Source organism: Gopherus flavomarginatus, chromosome 3 (assembly GCF_025201925.1).
Source record: "Gopherus flavomarginatus isolate rGopFla2 chromosome 3, rGopFla2.mat.asm, whole genome shotgun sequence".
Taxonomy (NCBI): Eukaryota; Metazoa; Chordata; order Testudines; family Testudinidae; genus Gopherus; species Gopherus flavomarginatus.
Genome location: NC_066619.1, coordinates 85,868,714 through 85,891,925, shown reverse-complemented (window position 1 = coordinate 85,891,925; position 23,212 = coordinate 85,868,714). Strand labels below are relative to the sequence as shown.

Below are 23,212 nucleotides of genomic sequence, written 5' to 3'. Positions count from 1 at the left end.
TCCAAAGCCAGAAAGGACCATTGTGATCATCTAGTCTGACCTCCTCTGTTACACAGGCCATAAAACTTCCCCAAAATAATTCCTAGAGCAGATTTTTTAGAAAAACTTCCAATCTTGATTTAAAAATTGTTAGTAATTGAGAATCCACCATGACCTTTAGTAAATTGTTCCATCGGTTAATAATTCTCACAGTTAAAAATGTGCACCTTATTTCCCAGTGAATTTGTCTAGCTTCAACTTCCAGCCACTGGATCATGTTATATCTTTCTCTGCCAGACTGAAGAGCTCATTATTAAATATTTGTTGCCCATGAAGAGAGTTATAGCCTGCAACCACATCACCCCTTCTTTTTGATAAGCGAAATAGATTTTGCTCGTTAAGTCTATCACTGAAAGGCACATTTTCTAATCCTTTAATCATTCTTGCATTTGTTCGCTGAACCCTCTCTAATTTACCAACATCCTTCTTGAATTGTGGACAGCAGAACTGGACACAGTATTCCAGCAGTGGTTGCATAGTGCCAAATATAACCTTTCTACTCCTCTTTGAGATCCCCTGGTGTATGCATCCAAGGATAGCATTAGATCTTTTGCCCTTAGCATTATATTAGGAGTTCATGTTCAGCTGATTATCCACCACAACCCTGAAATCTTTTTCAGAGTCACTGCTGCTTACTTTTTCAGTGATGGGCAGCTACAGAAATACCAAGGACCAGTTTTCATGCACAGCTCTGGCTACTTTATATTGCTTTGCTGCTAGAAAGCCAATTTAACCAGCTAAGGGAATCCTCAGGTAGCAGAGAGACAGAGTATGCCTTTTCTCTCCCAGGCCTGAGTGAGAGCCTATTCCCAGAGAAGGAAGTCACGCCCCTATGCAATGGAGATCACTCTTATCAGAACAACTCATTGGGGCCTCAGGCAGCTGGGTGGAAATAAAAGCAGTGCAAAGGCTGTTCTAACTAATGCGAGGGACCAGACTGCTCCCCAGACAGCCATGGGATCTGAGGGCCACAAAAGTAACTTAATACCTTTGACTGCCTCATATTGCACTGAGGATTAGACTAGAGGAAGTGGCCTCAGAGCTACCTCGCCATGTAGAAATGCTGCAGCAGTTCTTCAGCTAAGCATCATGAGTTGAGATTTAAGGTTAGGTGATGGGAACCTTACAAATGCCTGTAATAATAAGTAATTGTTATCAGTAGGGTTCATTTTCTGGCTTACAGAAAATATATAGAGTCGGACACTTTTTTACTCTCATCCAGGATTCAACACTTACAGTTCCTTCCGGATCCACTAAAAGAAGATGTTTGGCTTGCCTATTGTGCATACCAGTCAGCACATAGGAGCCTGGATTTGTGGTGCTTTTCCTGACCAGGAAGTCTCCACATTTCTTTAACATTTGTTCTGCTTCTTTCCTACTTATCTCTCCTTGATACCAAGGCTCCGTATTCAGCTCGTTCATTATAGTGCAGTTAGCTGCTCTGGGTAATCGAGGACTGGTGCACTCAACCGAGGGAGCCTTATTCAGCGCAGGCCCAGTTGCCTGGTTCTTGAGAGCGTCTTCAAAAGGTTCTGGTTACAGGCACAGAAAGAAGTGCAAGATCACTCACAGGTAAACTGCATTACAAAAAAATACAATTCCAGTCATTTTAACCATGGTTTATTTTCTTGTAATAGCAACTTCCATTTATCCTTAAGAAGAAGAAACACAGTAGAGTGCATTACTAGTCCCATTAGTCTATATAATATATTAAGAACATAGAGAATATTGTTTGTAAACAAATATATTAAAAATCAGAGACAATTTTGACTAATTGCTAATGGTCACATATTTATATGTTCTGGATAGGATCAGAGCTCTCCTATTGTCTGGCTAGCTAGAAACATAGAATATCAGGGTTGGAAAGGACCTCAGGAGATCATCTAGTCCATCCCTCTGCTCAGAGCAGGACCAATCCCCAGACAGTTTTTTGCCCCAGATGCCTAAATGGCCCCTTCAGGGATTGAATTTACAAGCGTGGGTTTAGCAGACCAATGCTCAAACCACTGAGCTATCCCTCCCCCACAAAGTTAGGAGGACTTCATTTTAAATAAAGTGCATAATCTCCATAGTCATGTTTATTACACAGATATCTGCTCTCTTTTCAAAACAGAGTATTAATTTAACAAAGATCCCTGATGTTTAATTACATACTATGATAAACTCTTGAGTTTACATCTTAAATTAGGAAAAGAAGTCTAGGTTAGATCAGTGCGAGCTAACACGTTACCTAATCTCAACCTTCTTCCTAGTGTAGATGCAGGTTAACACCTTTTACCTTGATTTAGCTTCAAAACTATAAGCACTAATAATTTCAAACTCAGAAAGATATGAATCACCTTCATTAATTCAAACCATTTCAGGAATGAGCAAATGGCAATTCTATTGGTCCAAAATAAAATACTAATGATGTAGGGTCTTTCATTAGAGGTGAGAGTTAACAGGGAACTCACTCATATCAAACAGATCTTTTCTTGGACTGCTGTCTTTGGTACACTCTTTTGTTCCACTGAATGCACTTTCAGCATCTGCCTGAAGTGCAAGTAGAGCTTCCATGTTTATATGTTGGGTGTTCACATAAGCTGGCACCTCTCCTGTTGGGGTTACCTGAGGGTTCCCTTCTGGCACGCTGTAAATGTCCAAGGACCCTGGAAAATTCAAAAGACTTCTTTTTCCCCCCTCTCTTTAACATAGCATTTGGAAGGATAAAGCAGTTTTGTTTAGAATAAACACAGGAGGTGTCACTAACCAAAGTGCAGACTCAACAGTCTCTGGAAAGAGAGATGAAAAGACAAACAACACGCCTGTCTATTAGAGCATGGCACAGGGGAAAAATTGTTCTCGAATAGTCATTCAAATTCAAAACTGATTTTGATTTGACTGCATTCATGGTCCTTTTGTCTTCACTTTCTGCCTATTGCTTACTAGCACAAATACAGGAGGAAAGTGAATTTTAAACCTGACCACTGGCTGTTTTTTATTGGAATATTCAAAACTGGGGCAGCGTTGGTTAGTTACCTATGTCATGTGATCAGAGAACTGAAGTAAACTAATCTGGCTTAGGTAACCAACCAACACAGCATCAGCTTTGAAATTTAAATATCAAATATCTGAAACAACACTGCAAAGTAGCCAAATGAGGGGGAAATTTCATGAAGACGTGCAAAAATTTCTGAATAATGAATATATTACAGAATATTATGATTTGCTTATGACGTTCACAAAAAGCAAAACAGGAAAATTTTAGAAATCAATTATTTGTTACAAATAGTTTGCTCAGCTCAGCTCATAGATGCACATACGTGCATGCACAGACACTGTGATGGCCCATACCCCTGTATTCGCCTTTTGACTATTACTGTAATAATCTTTGTACAAAGTATGCCTTGTAAAGTATCCTTTAAAAACTCATAATTTACTGGTCAACAATTGTCCTGAACAACATTGTATATACAAAAGCAGCAAAGAATCCTGTGGCACCTTATAGACTAACAGACGTTTTGGTGCATGAGCTTTCTGGATGAATACCCACTTCGTCAGATGCCACAGGATTCTTTGCTGCTTTTACAGATCCAGACTAACACGGCTACCCCTCTGACAATTGTATACACAATACTACTGTATGGTGTTATTAACACATGTTCCAAACCACAACCCTGCCCAAACAGAAAATGGCAAACAGGTCTGTCTGAAACAAAAGAATGTGTGCTCTGCTTAATTTGCATTTAAGCAGAAAACAAAGAGTTCCAAGGGGTTGAAAAATCAGCAGTTTTTAAATATGATTAAATAAACAGCTCTGGGAGCTGAAATCCAATATATATTCTGAAAAACACACACCTGTGTGTGTTCATGTGTGTGTTTCAGAATATATATTGGATTTCAGTTCCCAGAGCTGTTTATCCAATACCTTTCAGAAACACTGATGCTAAAATTCACTTTAAGGAAGAAAAGAAACTATCAATTAACTATAGTGTCTTGCTGCAAGATTTCCATGTATCAGACTTTCACCATATGTCCCCAATCCACCCAATCGAATCCAACTCTATGATTGGGGCCTATATAATGTCTACACTAAAAAACAAAACATGGCAGTGAGTTTCAGAGCCTGGCTAAACTGACTTGGGCTCACTGCAAGATCAAAGATAGCAGCATATATGGTTTCTGCTCAGGATGGAGTCCAGGCTCTGAAATTCTCCCCACTTGCCAGGTTTCAGAGCCCGGGCTCCAGCCCAGGCAGGAACGTCTACACTGTCATTTTTAGTCCCTTAATGTAAGCCCCATGATCCTGAGTCAGTTGACCCAGGCTGAGACTCTCAACAAAAAAACAAAACAAAAACAAAAAAACCAATCCTGCAGCAGCAGTGCAGACATATCCTTTGAGAAGTATAATTACTTTAAAGTTTAACTCACCTTGTTTAACAGGAGCATGCTGCCAGTCTTCACTGAATTTGTCTCCGAAGTGTCGACTCTGGTAGTATGTTTGTTCTCTTGCTGCTGCTGCAGACTAGAGTGGACATACAAACAACAATTCTTCAACTACTCCTTCCTTTAAAACATTGTGATGCACTGTTCATCTTTGAGGCTTTGTTCAGTTCTGTTCTACTTAAACCTAGTCTTCTTTTCATTCTTTATGCATGACACTATGATTGATCATTCTGTCTTGAATGTGTTTGTGTAGGGGAATGACAGTGTGAGTGACCTTCATGAGAACTTCACTCCTTCCTGTTTTTATTCTATACAATATGCAGCCTTCTTTATTTGGCAAACCCTAACAACCTATTAAGGATGCTCTGCAGAAAACAGATGCTAGAATACAAGAATGAGCAAGCGTCTTCAAAAGGATTAACAGAAAGATTCACTCACTGGTACCTACTGACTGTATGGTGGGAGGGGGTTCTCATCAGACAAGGTATCTCTGGGAATTAAATAGAAATGTGTTGCCAACATTACAATCTTTGGCTCAGATGCTGAGTGCTGTTCCACTCAGATCAGCAGATCCCCACTGATTTCAGAAGTCTATATGGGCAGCCTCTTATAGCTTCTCAGTGCCACTGAAGTCAATGGGACTCCATATAGGTGCAAGGACTTGTCTTCATGGATCAGCTTGAAGGAGCACAGACTTTGAGCCCAATTCTTGTATTTTTGCCTGAATGAAAACAGTAGGATTGGCCCTGTAAGGAAGTGCACAAACATCCAGCACACAAACAACTGGATGGCAGCCAAACTACCCTTTCCTGGGGTTTCCTTTACTGTTACCCTAAGAGAACACTACCAGCTTGAAATATTAGTCAATTTAAAAACTAGTTTTAGGTGCTATCCCTGCCCCTGAGTCTTGATATATAGAGATATACTATCTCACAGAGCTGGAAGGGATCCTGAAAGGTCATTAAGTCAAGGCCCCTGCCTTCCCTTCAAGGACTGAGCACTGATTTTGCCCCAGCTCCCTAAGTGGCCTCCTCAAGGATTGAACTAACAACGCTGCATTTAGCAGGCCAATGCACAAACCACTGAGCTATCCCTCCCCCCTCTGCCAATTGGTTTGGTTAGAATCAAAGTATCCTGTTTCAAAAAATGTTTCCCCTGTTCTGGAGGGAAAAAGTCATACATACAGCAGGGGATAGTGACTGTACAGGAGAAATAGTAAAGCTGATATATGAAAAATCAGTTGCACAAAGCAAGCAAATGGAAAAATGTGTAAAAAATTCCCCTCCCTAAGCATGTTCAGTTATAGCATTCTTAGGTGTTCAATGTAATAATAGTGTGGGGGGGCAGGGGACAGGGAGAAATGTGATTTATAAGGCAACCTTATAAATAAACCTTCTATCAGGATATGCACTTGAGCTCGGCTATTTCTGGATTTGCTGCTGCTGCCTGTGCCTCATACACAGGCTCAACCCTTTTTATGTCATGGGTTGGAGCTAACAGGACCCACCTGATCCAGTTACCTAGGCTAGCCAAGAGAATAGCTCTCTATCCCTATGTAGGCTTCTAGGCCCAGATCTACAAAGGGACTTAGGAACTGTGCATTGAGCATCACAACACCTAACTGTTAGGTGACTAGAAAAATCACAGGAACAACACTGCAACCCACAAAGCTGAGTTAGGCACCTCGGCTCTTATTCAATGAATAGGGAGAGATAGCCAGCTTAGAAGACAACCCACAAAGCCACCTAATCTAGCCAATAGGAGATGCTGATAAAATGAATGGGTATTAAGCCCCATTCCCTCACAGAGATAAGTGCCTAAACCCAAGTTGCAGGGAGGCACCTAGCTCTGCTAGTGATCCACAGAACTGGGGGAAGACAGGCACTACTCTACCTAACTAACATGAAGGGCCCAATCCACTAGGTGTGCTCAGAGGTCACCTAACTCCACACAACATAATGGGAGAGAGGATGTGAAGGAGGAGAACCTCTCTTATAGCTCAGTGGTTAGGGTACTCACATGGGATGTGGGAGACCCCTGGTTCAAGTCATCTCTGCCTGATGAAGAGAAGGGATTTGAACAGGAATTTGCCACTTCTTAGGGCAAAGGGGATTCCTGCTGAGGAGCTCTTAGTGAAGTTGTTCCACTGAAATTATATATCTGAATAATTAAATGTTAATTGAGCCAGAGAAAGAGGAAAAATCGTTCTACAGTCCAGTCTTTAAGGCTTTCAGAAAGCTTCATAGGGCTAGTCCAAAAGGGAACAGTGTACACTATCTTTCCTTCTGTGTGTTAACAGAGAATGGGGACCTTATAATTCCTCCCTAGTTACTTAGCTATGTCCTATGAGGACAATGAATGTTGGCCAGTGACCACTCTCATCTAGCATTCTGTGATCTGGAAGGATATGGTTTTGCCTGACTACTGAGCAGGTGTAATGGGTAAGAGGTCATCTTCAGCCTCTTCTCCCCCAGCACACCCATTTGCAGGATGAGCCAGAATTTAATAATAAACAATACAGAGCCATGTTTCATTTCTTATTCAAATCCATGAATGAATATGAAGCAGCAATAAATAAGGTGCCACAGTACTATTCAGCCATATATGAAAACTTACAAGATATTTAATATTGTCAGTGCATTGATCTGGAAATAAAATGCTGCTTTCAAATTTTTGATTGAATAAGAGAGCTAAGCAGGTAACATTTCACTGACCTGAGCAGTATCTGCGGCATTTGGGATCCTAGTTTTGAATCTAGCATCAATAAAGCCACCAGTAGGAGGCATTTTATTAGGAATGCTGTTGTAATAGGGATGTTCTGCTGGCTCTCCATTTTCCTCCATCCAAGGTTCATCAAAACTCTGCATCCTGTAGAAAGGGATTATGTTACTCGTCTTGCAGCACTCGAAGTGCTGTAGTACTAGCTACATGGGCCATATGCTACCCAGCCCTTTGACAATTAAGCGACGTTTACGAAGTAAAATAGGATGAACCAAACAGCACTCCACCCCTGTAATGAGGCTGATCCAAAGTCCACTGAAGTTGATGGGAGCCTTCCATTGACTTCAGAGAGTTTTGGATCAGGTCCTATATACCCCTATTACTGACAACCATTAAAAACTTCTTTACAACACCTTTCCTAGTTACATTTACCATGTTATTTGTAGTATTATTTGTGTGATTGATTGGCTGTTGATAATAAAAAAAGGATTCCTTCATAATGTCTCGGGGCCTGATTCTGATCTAAATAACCCTGGTGTGAATCGGGAATGACTTTGTGCATTCAATAGGCCGATTCTCTGTTTCACTGCACATCAAGTTGTCATTTACATCAGTGCAAAGGGAAGGTAAAATTCTTCCAAATCAGAATGGTAGCATTCTACACTCACTATGTGTAGGGTTGCCAAAACTCAGTATTGTCCTGGAGTCCCCAAGAATTAAAGATTAATCTTTAATTAAAGATTATGTCATGTGATGAAACCCTCAAGAATACATCTAACCAAAATGTTGCTCACACCAATAGAGCTGATATGGTCCTAGCTTTGGTGGGAAAGTTTCTAAAAATGTTACTGTAGACAGAGACTGAGGTGGGGGAAAGGGATGTGAAAATTAGTGTGAAGGCTGAACCATAGGCTAATTTGTTAGGGGGTAAATCCAGTTCCCCTTTTAGAACAATCTCACATAGGGTTTCCTCCCACTCGGCCCTTCCATGTGCACTTTTTTTCGTGGGGGAGCAGTCTGACCTCTATGTATGTGTTTTTAGAAAGCCTGTTTCTTTGACTCCAAGTAAGGGTTATGATGATTTTTATGACTTGCAGCAAAAAGAAAAATCTCTAAAACGAACAGACCAAAATCTGTCATGAACATTCATGTCTTTACAAAGAAACTCTGCAGGATAGATTCCAACCTTCCTGGGAAGTTCCTCCACTTGCATTACTTCAAGGATCCATCCACTTTGGGTATAAAGCTGGATTTAAAAACAAATTTTAAACAGATTTAGGCTAACATGGCTTAAAGACCTTCAGTGTGGATATGGGCCAGGGCGTAGCCATTTAAAAACCATGCTTAAAATAGTGCTTTGACCTGGGGCCAAATATAGAGATGACTCTTAGCTGGTGTAATTTACAACTTGTTCTGGTCACTCACTATGTAAATTATACCAATTTAGGCTCCCTTTGTCTCACTTAGTCGTTTGCAATATATCTCCTATAGCACACATCACCTCTGAATTTATGCACCTGTCTTGAACTCTAACTAGTGTTTGACTAGCCAGTATGGGCAGGACATTATAATTTTAAAACAATTGATCCTAGAGACCATGTTTAAACGTGATTTTAAAATGATTATGGCCCATCCACATTGATCAGGCAAACCATGTTTCATTCATTTATCAGGAACCTGTTTTGAAGTGTGTTTAAAATCCAGTTCTTCTAAGACATTTTCATCCACAGCACAGCCATAGATTCACCCCTCACTTTATCAGCTGGTGAAGAAAACTGAAGGACTAGAAAAGATTCTACTACAATGTTACTCACTTATCATGGAGAGCAGGTATCATAGAGGGACACCGTAAATATTGCTTAAATCGAAGTTCAAATGCTTGCCCTATGGTGCTGATAATATCCTGGGCCAGGTCATCACAGCATTCCAGTATATGGCATGCTAGAGGAAAGAAAGAAAGACGCCAACATTTACACACCATTATTTACACAGTCTTTGCTGTTATGCAGTAATTAATGGCACAAGGACATCCAGGCCTAGGACAGTTCTTTTCATGACATATAGATTTTATTAAAATCTGAATGAACAAAAATAGCAATTAGCTACAGTTAACTTAAGACATTGGCTTGATTCTCCTCTCACTTACACCATCTGAAATCAGGAGTGATTTCGCTCCAATCCAATGAAATTATCGTACAACGGTGTAAAACTAGTGTAAGTAAGACCAGAATCAGGGCCCATAATTTGAAAAACTCCTTCAAGAAGAGAAGCTTTAATGACTGTCATTCATTATCACCTGACTGCGTGCAGAAAGTTACAGGAGAATTCTGAGCTTTCTATTAAAATAAGGAGATAGACACTAGAGAACATTTTCAGATCATTCCAAATTAAATTTACCTTTATTTCTCTTTAATCTGTTTTCTATAATTTTATTGCCATCTTAGGTGATTTTCTAATCTACTTATCTTGATGTGTGCCTGTGCGACAAAGTTTCCAGTTGGTTTTGAACTTCCCCAAAATGAGGTGTGAGGGAGATATTCATATATAGGATACCAGCCAGATTTTTGGCTCTGCTATGGCTCCAGTGATGCAAAGGTATGGTGCGTTGGCATAACTGGCTATCTGGGAAATCCCTGGGTGGCATAGAGCCAATACATCAGCTCGACAGTGACCCCCTTCTCTGCACTCTTCCAGGCTGATACTCTGGAACTGTATGGAAGGAGGCTGGCTACACCATTTCTTCACCTGCTGGGGGCCGAGAAACCCACTCCCTTTTCACTAACTGAGCAATAAGAATCTGCGCCTGCAATATAGCTGGATCAAAGATGGCTTGAGTATCTCTACACACTCTGCAATTACACTTCCTGATTGCAATGCAGACAAGCCTGTGTGTCCAGTGCCTAGCACAAGGGAATTGGGGCCTCTAGGGACTAATGTAATACAAACTGACATTTGTGTGTGCTTGTACAATTTTGTCAGTAACAGTCACACAGCACTTGAAGAGCGTCTACACAGTGGTCCCACAGAGGCTGGCATACAGGAAGGATTTGTACATAGACCAGGGTAAGACATCATGAGATCTGCAATTATGCAGATCCAGTGGCTGCTATTCCTGCCCATAGAGTTGTGTGATGCTTGATGCAGGGCAAATGTTCCTGGCCCTGGGTTGCAGATGGATATTTTCCCCCAGCACACTTCACCTGCATAAAGACTGGGACTGACACCACTGGTTTATGAAGTGAATTTGCCTTACATGAATAAGCCGTATGACCAGTTGTGTTCGACATTCAGCACCAAGGGATTCCCTAGGCAATGTGCAGATGTCTCCAAACGTGTGGACTGAAAGAAGTGAAGTTGAACAAAGGATTATAATATGTATGCATGCAATAGTGGAAGTGGGAATTTAAAGAGAATATGTTGCCTGCTGCTAAACCTGTTGGGAGATGAAAAGAAACTTAAGTTATATTAAAAATAACGATGGATAAACTGTCTCCTTACATACAAGGATGGTTTCTGGGCAGGTGAGAAGTAGAGGCAGGATCCAGAAAGGGACTTAGGTGTTGCAACCCTCAGCATCGCAGTGCTTAACTTTAGGTGCTGAAAATCACAGGAATAACATTGCAATCCACAAAGCCAAGTTAGGCCCTTCTGCTCCCTATACAATGAATGGGGAGAGATTGGAACCTAAGAATGGGAACCACAAAAGCCAGTATGCTAGGTAGGAAGCCACCTATGCCAGTCAATGGGAGATGCTGACAACAGGGATGTGTTCTAAGCCCTGCCCCTCTCTCAAAGATAGATGCCTATCTCCACCAGTGATCCACAAACAGGAACCAGCCACCCAGAGTCAGGTGGCTTAGGTGTTTACTTCTGGTAATGAGTTAGGTGCCTGCCTTGCTCCATACAAAATGGCTGGAAAAGGGGGCAGTGGTGCTCACCTTACTTACAGTATGTAGCCCACTGGTTGGGCACTCACCTAGAGATGGGCAATCCAGGTTCAAGTCCCTACTCTGCTAGAAGGAGAGAAAGGATTTGAACAGAGGTCTCCCACCTTTCAGGTAGGTGCCCTAGCCACTCAGCTATGGGATATTCCAATGGTGGTGGACTTCATCAATATCACCTGTTGAAGCTGAACAAATAATGAGAGAGTCATTGGAGCAGGGGGATTGGGTCCTGGGTCTCCCATCCTCCCAGGTGGGTGCCCTAACCCCTGAGCTCTCTCTTTTTCTCTGGCCCAGTGACTGTTCAAGTATTTATCCACAGTGGAACAGTTAAGCCTCATATTAGGCTTTGCATATGACTTAGGCAACTGAATGCCTATCTTCCCCTGATTCATGAATCACCCTGGGGCTTACGCAGTATAGGCACCTGGGCACCTAAAGGGAGGCAGCAGTGCATATACCCCAGGGTCAAATACTTGGGCACCTAGGGAACTTTTACAGAAGGAAGTTAGGTGACAAGTGAGCTTAGGCACCCACAGGGTTAGGTGGCAGCCAAGCAGGAGTTTCATGAATCACAGTGGTGCTGGGCACAGAGACATAAGCACCTAATGCTGTAATTTAAGCATCTAAGTTGCTTCATGGATCACACCCTTAGGTTTCTTATACAAGGAAGGAGAAGTTTGGCTCACACTGAGATATTTCTTTAGGATTTGTTACAAACTAGGTGACCAGAAGACAGACAACGCTAAACTGCAAGAACGAGAGCATTAGACTGTGAAAGAACAAGTACCATTTTAATCTTTTTAGGGAAAGAATGAGTCTTCTTATATGTGTGTATAATGTGGAGCATGCTGTGGGTGCTAATTTAAATGGTAACATTTTCAGCAGTGATGTAGAAGTACATATAAAATCACTACTGATAAATGTTGTGGGTGACACGAAGACTGGGAGAGTGGTAAATAATGAGGACAGGACAGTCAAACAGAGTGCTCTGGATCACTTGTTAAACTTGGTCCAGTTCAAACAAAATGTCTTTCAGTACAGCCAAATGCAAAGCTATTCACCTAGAATCAAGGAATGCAGGTCATACCTACAGAATGAGGGACTGTATCTTGGAAAGACATGATTCAAAAAAGGATTTAAAGGTCACAGTGGACAAACCTGAACATGAGCTCCTAAAGCAATGGTGTGTCAATTGGATATTGTGAGGGGGTGAACCCCACCATGGGCAAGAAAGGATTAAGGGACATTTAGGTACATTCATTCCACCTGCCAGAGGCTGTTGGAAGCTAAAGGCCTCAGGAAGACTTAGGACAAGACTTGACACCAGAGCTGGGGAAAAGCAGTGAAACCGCTGGGAGCCAGGGCCCAGAAGATAGGTGGATACTTTGGACTCTGCTTAGACATTTTGTTACCCTAGAAGGGATTTGGACTAGCTACTTCTCAGCCAGAGAGCTGAGTAGTGTGCAAGATGGCCTGAAGAGGATGCTGGATATTAAAACTCCTGCTATATTGCCCCCGACACAAGGGGGCACTCTTGAGATAAGAACGCACCATTACAGATGTATAATAAAAGGAGTAGTGAGGAGGTAATTTTACACCTGTACATGGTGTTGGTGAGGCCAATACTGGAATTCTGTGTCAAGTTCTAATGTCCACATTTTAAAAAGATTATTGAAAAATTGCAGAGTGCAGAAAAGAGCCACAAATTGATCTGAGAGATGGAGAAAATGCCTGACAGTGAGAGACTTAGAGTTCAGTCTGTTTAGTTTATCAAAAAGAAGATTGAGAGGTAACTTAATTACAGTGCATAAGTACCTTCATGAGGAGAGTCAAAGAGGGTTATGATCTCCTTCCTCACAACATTCAGCAAAGAAGCTAGGAAGGTCCAGTCCAGGCATGAGGAGCATCCAGATGATTTGAAATATATTAATCCTGGCAAAACATCGGCTGGACTAACGTGTGTAGCTGCTATTTATTGCTGTGCTGATTGTTCCAGTGATCATCCCTAATGTCAACTTTTTATTGTGTTGCATTTACTTTTTCTGGAAAAATCCAATAAATTGAAAATATGAATTTATATTTTTAAACGGAAGACACCAAATATAGAAAATACCATACCTCTGCGATTAACAGGGTCCTTAGCTACATATGCAACATAGTCTGTTGTATCCTGTAAAAAATATATATATATATACATAATGAATATATGAATTTGCTTTTGCACTGTAACAAAAGAGCAGAGCATATCACTTAAGTATTTCCCATGAAGTGATAGCCTGGTGGTGAGAGTGGGACAGATAGCTAACCCACCATTTTACACACAGCAATATGACTGAGTACATCCTCTGTATGGAATTACTCCGAAGGCCATGTTCACAATACAGTTAACACTGTGCCATCAATATCCACGGTTAAGCATGCTAGTCTGTAGCAGGCTTCCAGCATGGTTTCCCTGACCAGTGTGGACAGTTTTTGCAGTCCTTTCTTATATGTTAGTTTACCCATGATATAAAACCATGCTACAGACCAACTCTCAGGTAAACCTAACACAAGGATGCAAATAAAATAGGAATAAGGAAAAATAATTTTTTTTATTTTACATGTCTTCCAGGCTACTTTTTTATGTTTTGTGACTACCTTTAACTGATAAATAAGGCTAGGGAATGCTGGCCAGATAAGTAAATTCCTTTTTAAAAAGCTCTTCCATCTTGCCCTTAAGCACAGCTAATGCTGGCATCTGTTCAATTTTAATGTGGACAGGGCCTAACTATGCCCTGTTGAGCACCATATTAATATCCTATTTGAACACCTACAGCTCAGACACCTGGCAAGCATGTGCAAAAGCAATTCTTGTTTTATTCCAAGAACATTTACGGGATTGGTTCTGATCCCGCTCACTCTGGTTTCACTCCACTGACTTCCAAAGCATTACCCTTAATTTACGCCATTGCAAGGACCTCTTCCAAAGCTGTTGAAATCAGTTAAAAGACTCACATTAACATCAGAGGGCTTTGGATGAGGCCCCAATTGAGAGAAGACTCAGGGTCTTGTCCATGACACTCAATATCTAAAAGATTGCCGAAACCATGAGTGGCGGGTAGCATAGGCAGGGGAAGGCTGTGCCTCCCCAAACAGCCTGGTATGGCCCTGCCCATGCTCCACCCCGAAGCCCCCTCCTGCCTGCTTCCAGTTTCCTTCCTGCTCTTCTGTGGCCAAGAGGCTGAGGCCAATGTGCAAAAGGCCCGGGGCTGGGGGCACTAGGGTTGGAGGTGCTTCAGCTGTGCTGCTCGTATGCCCAGTGTGCTGGGGCTGCTCCAGCTATTCACTCCAGCTATTCGCGCAGCTGAAGTTGTGTATCTTAGATCGACCCCCCCACTAGTGTAGACCAGGGCTGAGACTGTAGAACAAAATCGCACAGAAGTAAAGGTATCAAAGACTTCAACATCTTCCGCTCCAAATGCGAGTCACACTTCTTCAACCTCGCCTACCAAAACAAAACATTATATTGCATACACAGTTCTTCTCCTGGGGAGAAGATGAGAGCAAGAACAAACCACATGTGGCAGATGTTAGTCCCTGTGACAGATATGGCAATTTCCTACAATATCCTTGAAAAAAAACCTTAATAGGTTAAGTTTAAGTATCTTCTGAGTCCACTGTATTAAATGCAAAGGTTATGTATTATCATGGGCCGGGATTGTATGCAACCTCTCTAGAGGTAGATATGATGTGAACCTTGGGAAGTGTCATGAACTTCAAAGAACTGTACTGAACAATGTATAAGAATGGGCTTTTGGGGACAAACATTGTCAAGTGATTTACCTGAGGAATCTCTAAGGAGAGATGAATGCAAATTCCCCATCTCCAGTTATACAAAAACCCAGCCTCTTGAAGTTCCACCCTGAGGATAGGGCCATTATCTGCAGATTACCTGTTCTTGGAGTCTCAAGATCAAAGGCCCAAGCTGCACACAAGAAAGACTAACCTGTTTGTGGGGGTAGTGGTTCTGAACTAAGGCTGTTATGAATTTGTGACCACAGAAAACCTCCATTGTGGGGTTTGAAGCACTGACTCTTAACAGAGCCAGAAGGAATCATAGAATCATAGAATATCAGGGTTGGAAGGGACCTCAGGAGGTCATCTAGTCCAACCCCCTGCTCAAAGCAGGACCAGTTCCCAACTAAATCATCCCCGCCAGGGCTTTGTCAAATCTGACCTTAAAAACCTCTAAAGAAGGAGATTTCACCACCTCTCTAGGTAAACTATTCCAGTGCTTCACCACTCTCCTAGTCAAAAAGTTTTTTCCTAATATCCAACCTAAACCTCCCCCACTGCAACTTGAGACCATTACTCCTTGTTCTGCCATCAGGTACCACTGAGAACAGTCTAGATCCATCCTCTTTGGAACCCCCTTTCAGGTAGTTGAAAGCAGCTATCAAATCCCCCCTCATTCTTCTCTTCTGCAGACTAAACAATCCCAGTTCCCTCAGCCTCTCCTCATAAGTCATATGCTCCAGCTCCCTAATCATTTTTGTTGCCCTCCACTGGACTCTTTCCAATTTTTCCACATCCTTCTTATAGTGTGGGGCCCAAAACTGGACACAGAACTCCAGATGAGGCCTCACCAATGTCGAATAGAGGGGAATGATCACATCCTTCGATCTGCTGGCAATGCCCCTACTTATACAGCCCAAAATGTCGTTAGCTTTCTTGGCAACAAGGGCACACTGCTGACTCATATCCAGCTTCTCATCCACTGTAACCCTAGGTCCTTTTTTGCAGAACTGCTTCCTAGCCATTCGGTCCCTAGTCTGTAACAGTGAATGGGATTCTTCCATCCTAAGTGCAGGACTCTGCACTTGTCCTTGTTGAACCTCATCAGGTTTTTTTGGTCCAGTCCTCCAATTTGTCTAGGTCCCTCTGTATCCTATCCCTACCCTCCAGCATATCTACCACTGCTCCAAGTTTAGTGTAATCTGCAAACTTGCTGAGAGTGCAGTCCACGTCATCCTCCAGATCATTAATGAAGATATTGAACAAAACCAGCCCCAGGACCGACCCTTGGGGCACTTCACTTGAAACCAGCTGCCAACTAGACATGGACCCATTGATCACTACCCGTTGAGCCCGACGATCTAGCCAGCTTTCTATCCCCCTTATAGTCCAATCATCCAGCCCATACTACTTTAACTTGCTGGCAAGAATACTGTAGGAGACCGTATCAAAAGCTTTGCTAAAGTCAAGGAATAACACATCCACTGCTTTCCCCTCAAGGAGTTGGGAGGGATGAACTCTGGCAAACTTATTAGAATGTGTGTAGGTTCTTTTGTTTTCTCTGTAATGCTTTCCCCTTAAGAATAAATGTGCTTGCGTAGAAAGAGTCGAGTAGTAACTTGTGACTGCTGGTAATTCCAACTGTTCATATCCTCTGGAGAGAAAGCAAAATGCAGACTCTGGCCTGTTTACACAGTCTGGCTTGCTGAGAATATCACAGTGTAGGCAGGGAACTGTGCAGTCTCCAATAATCACTGTCAGGAGGAAGAGAGATGTGGGTCTCTTCCCAAAAGAGGTGATGGCTGAGGAGCTGGGAGTTTAGAGTGGGTGCCCTCAAGGGACCACTCTGAGGGAATACTGGTGCAATTGCCCTGAACTGTAACACTCACATCACTTAATGCACTACTGCAATGCACTCAGATACCACAGTGATGAAGGTAGTAAAAGAACGTGTATAGAACAGAACAGAATAGCCCCGTCTCTCTGTTCATGCATCTCTAATACTCCCAATGACCTGATGTATGAGGAATGACTTTTGTGGGCGTGGTGGTGGATTTCACTCCTGAAGAGGAAAGAAAACAATGAATACATTTATATTGGGAATATGCTAGGCTGGTTTCGTATGTTTGGTGTATCAAGCAGTAAGTAAGTTTAGCTGTGAGAGACAGGAACCACATGAGCAAGCTCTTCCTTTTATTTAAAGTTCTCCCAACTAGGAGCCTACTGTGACAAGCCTGCGGAATGTGAATGGATGCTCACGCCTACCCTCCTTTCCACCCCCAGGATGAGATCATCATGCAGCGGTCTTGTTGTGTGAATGCCACTTTACAGTTCCACCAGCTCTTGTTGGCTCCTGTACTTGGTACAATTTGATTTCTCAGTGACTCAGTGGCATGACTTTCATCTCACTGAAATATTTGATAGACCTTGTTTATTTCAATTCAGATCTCTTACTGCTGCTGCTGGTAATGCTGTTTCCTGGTAAATCACTCTGCCAATGGGTGGGGGCGTTTCTAGGACTTAGCATGTGGGATGGCAGATGGGGTGACAAAAAACTTTCCAATGGAGGCAGGCAACTGTACTAATCACACCTCTGCCCACTGCAGGAATTGTTCATTTCCAGTATCTATTGCAATCTGTAGTATTTCACAGGTGCTGTTGATCAATTTTTTACTCCCTGAATTATTATTTTACCATGGCCCAAATTTATCCCTGCTGTATTCCCATTGAGTTTAGCAAAGTTACATCATGGATGAATGTGACCCATTTAGCATATTGATAACAGTCAGTTTGCAAACATGTCAAGGATATTTTGCCCTGAAGAGCTGGTGCAGTTAACTCATCTTGCAGTTGAGATGAGAGAGCTATTTCATAGCAAGGGCTATATGTGCCATGTAAGTGGACCTGTCCCTGACAACAGGGACTGGGTTGATCGATCTAGAGTAAAAGCTTTCAAGACTCAGGAGGGACTTTTACTGTTTTGAGATTCTCTCAAGTCTTCATAGATAGGACATATTCTGAAGCGTATTTAGTATGAAATTGGGAGGATAGCTCAAACAAATATGTAGATAAGTAAAAAGCCCAGATTTGCCTTCTGAATTGAATGTGAGTTGCACAGAGGCGTCGAAGAGGAAAACTAAACATAGCAAGAGTAGAAATGCAGAACTGGGCTTCTCCTAAAAGACACATCCTCTCCTCAAACATATGAGTGGAATGGACATATCTGAGGGCAGTATTTGGTTCTCCATTTTCATAAGATAGAGTTGAGGAAAAAGAAAGGAAAGAAAAGTTACCTGGACCTACCAGGCTAGAAATACAGCCACATCCTCAGTCCTTTACTACAGGAAGGGCAAAATGGATAACAATCAAGGTGAAAAGTAAAAGGATATCCATATGAAAATACTCTGCTTACTTTGAAAACCACAGGGTCCTACTTACAGGATTTATAAGATTTATATGAAATGCTCTAGGCCCTTTGACACTTTTCCTGACACTCATTCATACAGAAGGATTTGTGAGTGCCTGTCAGTGGTTTCCCTCAAAAAGAGTTTGATGGCAACAGTCCAGAAGAGCTTACAAAATAAGAAACAGAAGCTATCATGCTATATTTTCCTTTGAGTAAGACATGAGATAAATCCTGGTATAACGTCCTCCTATAGCAATACGTATGGAAAAAAATGACTAAAGAAATGCTTACCGGATCACCTCCAGAGGCAAAGGAAATAGACTGCATATGATGATTTGCTATGATCTGTTTGAATTAGAAAAAAAAACAAAAGTATGAGTCAGTAGATACTCTTTTGCAGAGAGGTAGTCATGCGTCTGACAAAGTGGGTATTTACTCATGAAAGCTTAAGCTCCAATACATTTGTTAGTCTATAAGGTGCCACAAGACTCTTTGTTGCTTTCTGAAAATATAGTTTCCTGAAGATATTTTGGAGAAACTTTAACCTGTTAAAGTGAGTTTTTGTCACAGGTAATGATGAATGTAACAAAAGGGTACATTTCACCCAAAGTACAGAGCTTAGAAATCCTGCATGGCTGCAGAGGGCAAATGTTAGGGGCTTCCATAACCTCCTGCAGATTTGAACATTGTGGACAGCAGATAGACGCTCAGGCTCAGTGGGGTTAACTGTCAGAGCAGTGGAAAGGGAGTGTGGGTCATAGAGAGAGGCATTCCCTGAGTTGACTAATTTTCCTTTCCCCTTTTTTCCCTGCACCTGAAAGACCATGCCTAGCAGTACCTCCCTCTTGAGAAAAAGGCTGTCTCTTGGAGTTCCTTCGCTGAGTCAGAAAGGGTCATTAGAGAATAAGGTGAAGTGCTTCCTCCATGTAATGCATGCTGCCTTCATAATACTTCCAGCCCCATCTGCTCACCCAACGATAACCTTTAAATAGATCTTTCATTATTTTTGTTCTCAGTGGATGACTGTATTCCTCTATCCCCGAGGGAGGGTTTCTCTCCCCACTATTGCTCAAAGACCTGCATCACAGTGGTCTTTGTAACAGGAGGACTGAACAGCAATTCACTCCATGTCTTAGTGTCACTCCTAACTAACATGGTCAACTCAATGGAGTGACTCAACTGGTCCCTTATCTCCCTACTCCAAACTAAGAATGCTGTTTTTCCATTCTCTCCAGTCCAAAGCTGATCCATGAACAAGAGACTAGCAACAAGAATCAAGCTTGTCTTTCTTGGATAGCACCGTAAAGAACTAATCACAAAGCCACTTGGCCAACCTTGCTTTCAGTATTCTGAAAGGTATGCCACAGAAAGCAGACCACATTTTTATACATTCCAGGAATGTTCTCTGTGGTAATCCAACACTCCTAGTGTAAACCAGAAAAGAAGGAGACCTCCACCAGAGTGCTGGTTTGTCAAAGGCCCCTTCATTTCCCAGTCCTCCATCATCATAGCAAGTGTAGTGAATATAGATACACAAATCAGTCATCTCTTCTATTTTCAGTTAAATGAGACTATATTGTGCAGAGAAGCCAAAATGTTTGGGGTTGACCCTCAGCTGGTGTGAATCAGCATAGACTCATAGACTCTAGGACTGGAAGGGACCTCGAGAGGTCATCGAGTCCAGTCCCCTGCCCTCATGGCAGGACCAAATACTGTCTAGACCATCCCTAAAAGACATTTATCTAACCTACTCTTAAATATCTCCAGAGATGGAGATTCCACAACTTCCCTAGGCAAGCTATTCCAGTGTTTAACTACCCTGACAGTTAGGAACTTTTTCCTAATGTCCAACCTAAATAGCTCCATTTGCATCCCCAAATCTCTGCTGCTTTACACAGAGCTGAGGCTCTGGCCCTTTATTTAAAATGCCTTCAGTTTTTGGTACATTTTGCAGATGGGTCATACTAAGGGAAGACTCCTTGTGCCAGTAGTGAAAGCTGGAGACAACTGCCCTTATAAAAAGTACTATCAAATTCTTTAATAATGGTCCAAAACACTACAACATGCCATAGTGCTGCTATTCCACTGCTTGAGCTAGTCCTGTAGAGGACTACAGCAGCTCATCTATAAGATGGTGGGGAAAAGACAAATAAAAAGTAAGAAACCTTTCAGGTGTGTGTGTATGTTTCTAGTTTATTTTTTATCTTGTGGCAAAGCAAGTTTTTTTTCTTGCTGTATCTAGGCACATCTAGGGATGTAGCTCACAGCAAATAGCACAGCAGTGATTATGCAACACTATCAGCTTTCTCTATATACATAGTGAGCAAGATTTTTTCTGATCTCATACATCATTCACAACCCACTGCAGTGATTCCCTAAAGTCAGTATATACCTTCAGCACAAAGGAGAAGAATAAAGGGGTTGGTTGACATAGGCTTCTTTCTTCTGAAAGGCAGACATTTCACTGAAGTGCAAACCCCCCAAAGCAGGATTTTTAACATCACCTTATGAATAGAATGCCTTCTAAAACAATATATAGAAAAAGAAAAGAGAAACCACGGGGGATAGGCATTCATCTCTGTAGATTGGTCAGAACCAAAATACCTCCACCCAAACACAGCCCAAGTTTGGAACCAGACCTTTTTCTGCCAGAAAAAGCCATTTCACATTGTAAAGTGGACCTTTTGAGAGGTAATGACAGAATTACTGTGAAAACATGATTGTCACCAATCTATGTTAAATGTGTAATCAAACTAATTAATCTATTGCACTTTACATTTGCATTCCTTTTTTTATTTGATAAAGAAATAACATTTTAAGCACAGGAGCATTTTATCAAGTAGCAAACATTACACGACATGCTGTTTATTCATGGACTTAGGGATTTTTATACACAAACCTGTTTTGAATCAGGAGTCACTAGATTTAGGCTGGTGGTGGAAATATTCAGAGTTATGTTCATTCCTGCAAACTGAAGATTGCTCTTTCCCAAGACGCTAGAGAGAACTTTGCTTGGTGGCTGTGAAGTAAAGTAATACATTGTAGTTGATTCGTGATGATAACTCACTGTAATGGATTGCTAAACTGTATTATACTGTTCAGCCACGTGGGGACACTGTAACAAACCCCATTTAAGCTAACCTCAACCATTCCTGGCAGTTCATTAAAGGATCCTATAGAAGGCTCATATCTGGTGTACCTCTGAGAAGGGAGCTCTGTAGCCCGTCTGTCCCCAGTATCTAATAGCAGCCCTTCAACCTCCCCCATACAAGGTGTACATGCAGGCTCTGCTGACACCTTAAGAGCTGCTTTTCAAGAATGACAACTTTTACACTACACTAGTGATCACTTCCTTTGGGCAGCTACTTTTCTCTGTAGGTCATTCCTCATAACACAATTAACAAAATGGTGAAAGCATAAGTGTGGAATATAGCGTCAAACCCCAGGTTGCAAAGCATTATTACTGTGCAATAGTCAGTGGGGATCAAACCCTGGACTTACAACGCCAAAAGCACATAGCCTTAATACTTGAGACGAAGGAATAACTTTGTTAGCTATAAGTAAGTAACAAAGCCTTATTCTCATTAGCGATAGATGGAGATATAACTGCATACACTAAGCCAGTGTACTTCACATAGGAGAATTTTTTATTAATATGTAATAAATCCATATCACAGACTAGAGATGAGAATTGGCCCTAGCCATGTAAATTAAGATATGAGTCACTGTGAAGACAGAGTGGGACACGGACCTGCAAAAGTTCATGTGTTTTTTGTTGCTGTTGTTAAGATTTAGCTGAAGTGCTGTTACCAGCACCCTTTCCCTTTCCAAAGGGTTGGTTTGTTTTAAAAGCAGTAAGAGCAAGTACTGAGAGAATGCAGCAACACATGGTGTCGGATGCCATCAGGTGGTCGAGGGACGTCTACATAGAACATATAACCGGACAACAGCAATACCAGGAGAGATGAGCTGGAGTGCCAATGAGAAGCACAGTCAGGAAAGTAACTGAAATACTTTCCTCGTGGATTTTATTTTCTAAATGTACAACCTACCTAATTCTCAATTACTGCGGGACAATCTCCACTCATTGATATATTTTGCTTTCCACAAACAAATCTCTACAATTTTTCATGAGTGATGTACCTAAGTATTCAGATTCTAATCTCTAAACAAGAGATACTTCTCTTAGACACACTGATTCAACAAGATGGCTCATTGGGCTCTAGTAACTTCCTTTCATCCATTTTCCCAGTGTTATTTTGTAGCATTGTGTTTTTCAAGAAAAAAGACATTTGCCTTTCTTTTACTTTCTAATTAAAAGCCCCCATTAAAAAGTCTGAATATGGAAGATATTCTCTGAAAAAACAATTCTGTTCTGAAGCAGATTCCGTTGTCACTGTGGTATTTGTTGTTTTAGGGTTTACATAGTGGGAGTTGAATACAGTACATCCATTGTGACCATGAGCTAAATATATATTACATGGGTCTCAGCTACAAGAAAAAGGCTACTTTTAGCCAGGACATGGGTGAGTTCTTGTTCTGAACCCTCCCTCGTATATTCTATTTCTGTTGATAGTACAGCAGTTATCCATTTCAGATACAAGCTCATGTCACTGCAAACTAGACTTCCTAAGAGCTAAACTGTGGCTTTGCTGCAAGCCCTGAGTTAGGGGCAGTTCATAGTTGTGCTGCTCCAGAGATAGAGCTGGGATCGTACGAGCACCATCTCAGAATCACAATATGGTCTCTGGCTGGTTCTTTCCAGTTTGTGTCAGCCGAATACCTAGCACAATGTACTTCCCCTTTGCTGTGGCCAATAAAGTGAGGGAAGAGCCAAGATTCCAGCCACTTCCCCACCCAGCTATGCTACTAGGCATGATATGGATATCCCAGGCAGGGGAGG

At 41.8% G+C, this 23,212-nt stretch overlaps 1 protein-coding gene across 1 annotated transcript in view; it reads right to left on the bottom strand.

Annotated features, from left to right (window-relative positions):
- The window catches only part of SHC3 (SHC adaptor protein 3), an 84,618-nt gene that overhangs the window by 14,440 nt on the left and 46,966 nt on the right, over window positions 1–23,212 (bottom strand). The window contains exons 4-11 of the mRNA XM_050946067.1: window positions 21,209–21,328; window positions 18,601–18,654; window positions 13,248–13,299; window positions 9,000–9,126; window positions 7,179–7,332; window positions 4,450–4,543; window positions 2,493–2,687; window positions 1,276–1,571 (exon numbers count right to left, since the gene is read on the bottom strand). Of these exons, the coding sequence (XP_050802024.1) occupies window positions 1,276–1,571; window positions 2,493–2,687; window positions 4,450–4,543; window positions 7,179–7,332; window positions 9,000–9,126; window positions 13,248–13,299; window positions 18,601–18,654; window positions 21,209–21,328 (1,092 nt within the window). The remainder of the gene's footprint in view (window positions 1–1,275; window positions 1,572–2,492; window positions 2,688–4,449; window positions 4,544–7,178; window positions 7,333–8,999; window positions 9,127–13,247; window positions 13,300–18,600; window positions 18,655–21,208; window positions 21,329–23,212) is intronic.